This window comes from Akebia trifoliata, chromosome 14 (genome assembly GCF_017979445.1).
Source record: "Akebia trifoliata isolate Shusen 1 chromosome 14, ASM1797944v1, whole genome shotgun sequence".
In the NCBI taxonomy this organism is placed as follows: domain Eukaryota; kingdom Viridiplantae; phylum Streptophyta; class Magnoliopsida; order Ranunculales; family Lardizabalaceae; genus Akebia; species Akebia trifoliata.
The window spans coordinates 31,675,450-31,680,038 of record NC_141388.1 but is presented as its reverse complement, the minus strand read 5'-3'; the positions used below and the strand labels follow the sequence as shown (position 1 = coordinate 31,680,038).

The following is a 4,589-nucleotide window of genomic DNA, read 5'->3' as shown; positions in this document are numbered from 1 at the left end:
TTTTAGCGCTACAAATTATGAAGATTATTTTTGGGTAAGCATCAATCACAAAAAGATAACTAAGAGATTATTTTAGTAGAATTGTACCGATTACCATGAATGGTTCTCCAGTTAAGCAATCATTCATTGGAAAAAAAATGAAAATTAGGGGAAGTAAGGTGATGTTAGAGAGAAAAAAAATGATGCTTTAATGCGTGTCTCTTGCGTAAGATAATATTTATTGCACAAAACTATAATCAAGCTATAAAACTAGGAAGACAAAATCTCAATATTTTCCAGAGAAAAATATACTTTAATTCTATTTATCCATCACTTTGATCAGATACCATAAATATCAAATGCAGTAATTCGATCTTACAATGATTCATTAAATACACAACAAATTGATATATGAAGAAAAAGGGGTAAAAAATAATAGTAAACAAATTATCCTGCTAAATGGGGAATTTTCTACACTGACGATAATGATGAAAGCGTTGGAATCATCTTTTTCTGCAACTACATGAGAACAAGAGATCTGACATCACTAACTTAAACATGGGCAGGGATTTGAGAAGAATCAATTGATAGGTGATGGATGTTGAAAAAGGTGTGAGTTCGATGCAGATGATTGTTGATGACCAACCCCAGCGAGCTCCTCCAAATTAGTTTGTATGCTTTGTTGTTGTTGGGGCAAAAACATCTTCAACATCTACTAAATCAACCCAGAGGAGCAAACATAAATAGAGATTATAAAAAGATAGTGGCATTAAACAAACCATTTGTACAACCACTAAGAGGTCAACTGCTTGTAAAATCCTTTCAATATCAAATGAGAAATTGAAGTGACTCAATTCATCATGTACCATAGTTCATTCAGTAAAATAATCATCTTAATATTATTTCGCACCAACTCATTCTATTGTACTATAATTAAACTATATAACATTTCAAAAATAGACTTGGTTACATAAAAGCCAATTGTGTATAACGATGTTTACATAATGGGCACTCCATTTTGTGGAAAAGTTTATGTGATGTACTTTTAATTATAATAACACCCATTTTAATTGTAACATCAGTAGTTCATACTCACCAAATACATAGCTTTAAAATGTTTTATTTCTTTTGAGACTTAAAAAAATAAGAATCATCATTTATACCATTTTTTTTTTCAATATTATTAGGTAAACCATAAAGATATGAGGGGAGAACCGAGACAAAAGTCATTTTTATTTTCAAGCTGATTAGAACTCCTTCTTAGGTCATTGCTATAATTTATCTAGAACTTTCTAACATCTTATAGTCAATAACATCACCAGTGAGGAGTGCTTTAGTGTGATTTCAAAGGCTATAAAAAAGTGGAAGGCCTTAAAATTGATATGCAACGAGTTAATAAAAGAGGGTGCCATGACTAGTGATATGGTTCACCATAGAGTTAAATGGTGAAATAGGATCCATGATGCCAACCCAATTAAATTGATAAGGTGCAGAAAATGATGATGGCATGATATTTAAGTAATTTGTGAGTACATTTTACAATTGTCTCAAACAAAAATAAATTTGCAATAGTCTTATCATGAATGGTTTTTTTTATAAGATCTTTTACATGAATTTGTAGGACCCACATAAAGATCTTATACATGAATTTGTGGGACCACGCTTTATGGATTCGAAGGTTGAGTAGTCAAGAAACAACTTGTATCATATTTATATGATTAAATTGAAATTTTTTTGGAATAACCTTAATAAGATATAAAATAAAGTCAGTTGAGATAGTTGGGCATCAAAGGTAGCAACAAGATAACATGGGTTCATGGTCAAAATTAAAAGGTTGTAAAATTACATAAGTGTGTGCATGGAGGAGGAAGTAAGAAAAGATAAATAAATGCATGTTTTTGTTGAAGATATTGCTAAGAGTATCTCTCTCTACGACAAGTTTTTAATAATGATGACAACCAACCCAAAATGAAAAATGTGTTAAACCCAGGAAACTTGAGTGGTTATTCATCAAGTTTTAAGTTATATGCACTCTAAACAAAATAAGATAAAAAATAGACTGCATCAATCTAGTCAGTTAGAAAAATAGTACAAGATAATAAAGGTACCTTCGTAATGAGGTGCCAAACTTCAATGGGCCAAAGATGCAGAAGCTACAGCCCATTCACGCAGATAGGATTCCGGCACCCTTTCATCGCCAACAAATGCCAACCTTGATCTTTCACCATCACTGGTAAAAACCCATCTTACCTTCTTGGGAAAGTCGAAATTTGAAGCCGGTTTTTCTACCCTCTTGCTGACCCAATTAGATCCACTTTGTGCACATGGATCGAAACAGTCCAAAGCCTATAAAAAGTAACAGAACCACATGTAGATAAAAACAATAAAAATAAGTAAATTCCTGATGGATCTACTAAAAAATAGGTTATTATCTTGCTCACCGAAACATTAGCTTTAGCATTCTTTCCCTTCCCCCGGGATGGACGACTTCCAGTTTTACAGTAAAGGTACACCTCTTTCAATGACCTAAATTGGTGGCCTTCGATTGGATCATAATAAAACTGCACAATATTATAAACATTTCCTAAGCTTCTTAACCATGTTAACTTTTTTTTCCAGTTATACCTTGCAAGTCCCTCAATCAATAGAAGTTTAGATATAAAAATGCGTTCAATAAATCATTACATACTTTCTGTATGAATACTTTTTGCAATAGTTTCCGTTATTATTATTATGCCCATACAAGTCAATCATTACTCGAAATAATATTTTAACCATCAACTACATGTGACTTGATACCTATTTGAGTGCATAGGTAAACTTTCCAAGGTGTAAACGAGATTTATAATAAAGATAATTTCGTATTATAGGTAAACAGGCCTTGGCACTCATACGATATGAGTGTTTTTCATTCCTAATGAAAAATTGCAGATACAAGTGACTTGACACCATAGTAAACCTCAAATTTTTACTAGGAGTATAGGAAGTGAACTTCAAGACAACTCATTTTTTATTGCCCTCACATGCATAAAGATCCTTTTCACAGATTCAAACTTTTCCATTGCGAGGAAGGTGGTCCCATTGTGAGAATGTGTTGACAAATTCAAGAAAGGTGATTCCTCCCTCGTTAAACTAAACTAGGAGGTGGCATATGCAATTGCACATGTATCGAAAGCACCTATTTGTAATTTAAAATATTTATTAAAGGGTTTTTTATTACGTAGTAAAGAGATACTTTTTGTAATGAGCCACAAGACACTGATATGGAAAGCTGAAGCTCTTGATGTGGCAGTGCACTAAACCATATATCTTTTCTTCGGGATACACAAGGAAAAAGATATATGGTTCTGTGAACATGCCATGTCAAGAGCGTCAATTTTGCGATTCAGTTTATCATTAGTCTATTGTAATTTGGAAAACAATGCAACATGATTATACAGTGGTAGGTTTCAATTCTCTAACCAAAATGACCCTGAGTATATTAGATTTAAATTTAAAAGGAGGGAGATTTATGGACACTCAAATTTTTGTGTTCGACCTCTCTTAGAAAAGCCATATGAATCATAAAAACCTAATCTGCATATGGATAGCTTTAGATCCATTTCTGATCCAATCCATTTTATTCCTGTATCGGTTCCTAAACCCTGATTAATGTGCTAATCCTACCATCTATCGAACATTTCATGGTGTCTAAGCTTTAGAAAACAAACTACTTATATGGATCTTATCGACAAAATGAGCCATTGTTTTGAACAAAGATAAATGTAAACCTTATGCTATTTTTCATCATCTTGATTTGATACACATTTGAAACCTAACATTGTTTATTAATTTAGATCAGGTTCTTTAACATTAAAAAATCCAAAAGGTAAGTTATACATTAGAGCTTTTCTTTCTTTCTTTCATATTAATCCAAAATAATTAGCAAAACAAAATAAACCGTAAAAATAATTCAAAGAGACAATAATCCACACACTGAAAGAGAGTAAAGCTAAAGCAGGAGTAAGAAATTACCTTGTCAGTCACTCCCGCAGTGGCACCACTGGTCCGAACCCTATTCTCTATTTTCCAACCATTCTCCATCAACCATTCAGGGGTCAACTCATCCGACTCCAACACCGCTCCTCTCTTCCTTTTGCGTTGTACAAACTTAGACTGACACTCAGAATCATCTGATGTCAGTGCTAGCCTCCTTGGTAAGTAATGAATGCTCAAATCATCAGGGGTAACAGAGGAATCATCGCCGTCTGAAAGAGGGATCAATGGCAGCGGAGTCATGGACATGGTTTCACAGAGAGAGAGAGAGAGAGAGAGAGAGAGAGAGAGAGAGCGTGAAATGAGTGGGCTTTCCTTTTTGCTAAAACCTAACCCAACTTTATATGGATTGGATTTGGGTATTGTAACCATTAATGCTAGCGCAAAGTGATGTGTAATTAGTTAGAAAAGGTTGGTGATATTAAATGTGATTTATTATTATGAAAGATTTGATTAGTAGGTTTGTAATCTCTCCATGATTGGAAAGTACCAAGAGCTGAGGATACTATGCCATATGGTGTTGGAATGTTAACGTACACCTCTTTCTTGAAAGGCTCAGACACCATGTTACGATG

The 4,589-nt window shown here is 33.5% G+C and overlaps 1 protein-coding gene across 3 annotated transcripts; it reads right to left on the bottom strand.

Annotated features, from left to right (window-relative positions):
* Positions 1-328: 328 nt before the first annotated feature.
* Positions 329-4,316, bottom strand: LOC147386775 (methyl-CpG-binding domain-containing protein 5-like). 3 transcript variants are annotated; one of them, XM_086422024.1, is made up of 4 exons: positions 3,994-4,316; positions 2,421-2,540; positions 2,088-2,325; positions 329-694 (listed from the first exon to the last, which is right to left on the bottom strand). In XM_086422024.1, the coding sequence occupies exons 1-3, from the start codon at positions 4,261-4,263 to the stop codon at positions 2,110-2,112; spliced, it is 606 nt and encodes a 201-aa protein (XP_086278150.1). In that variant the 5' UTR covers positions 4,264-4,316; the 3' UTR covers positions 329-694; positions 2,088-2,109. The 3 variants fall into 3 exon arrangements, with proteins under 3 accessions (XP_086278150.1, XP_086278149.1, XP_086278151.1); XM_086422023.1 differs by having other exon boundaries at positions 329-691; XM_086422025.1 differs by lacking the exon at positions 2,421-2,540 and having other exon boundaries at positions 329-691.
* Positions 4,317-4,589: the final 273 nt, after the last annotated feature.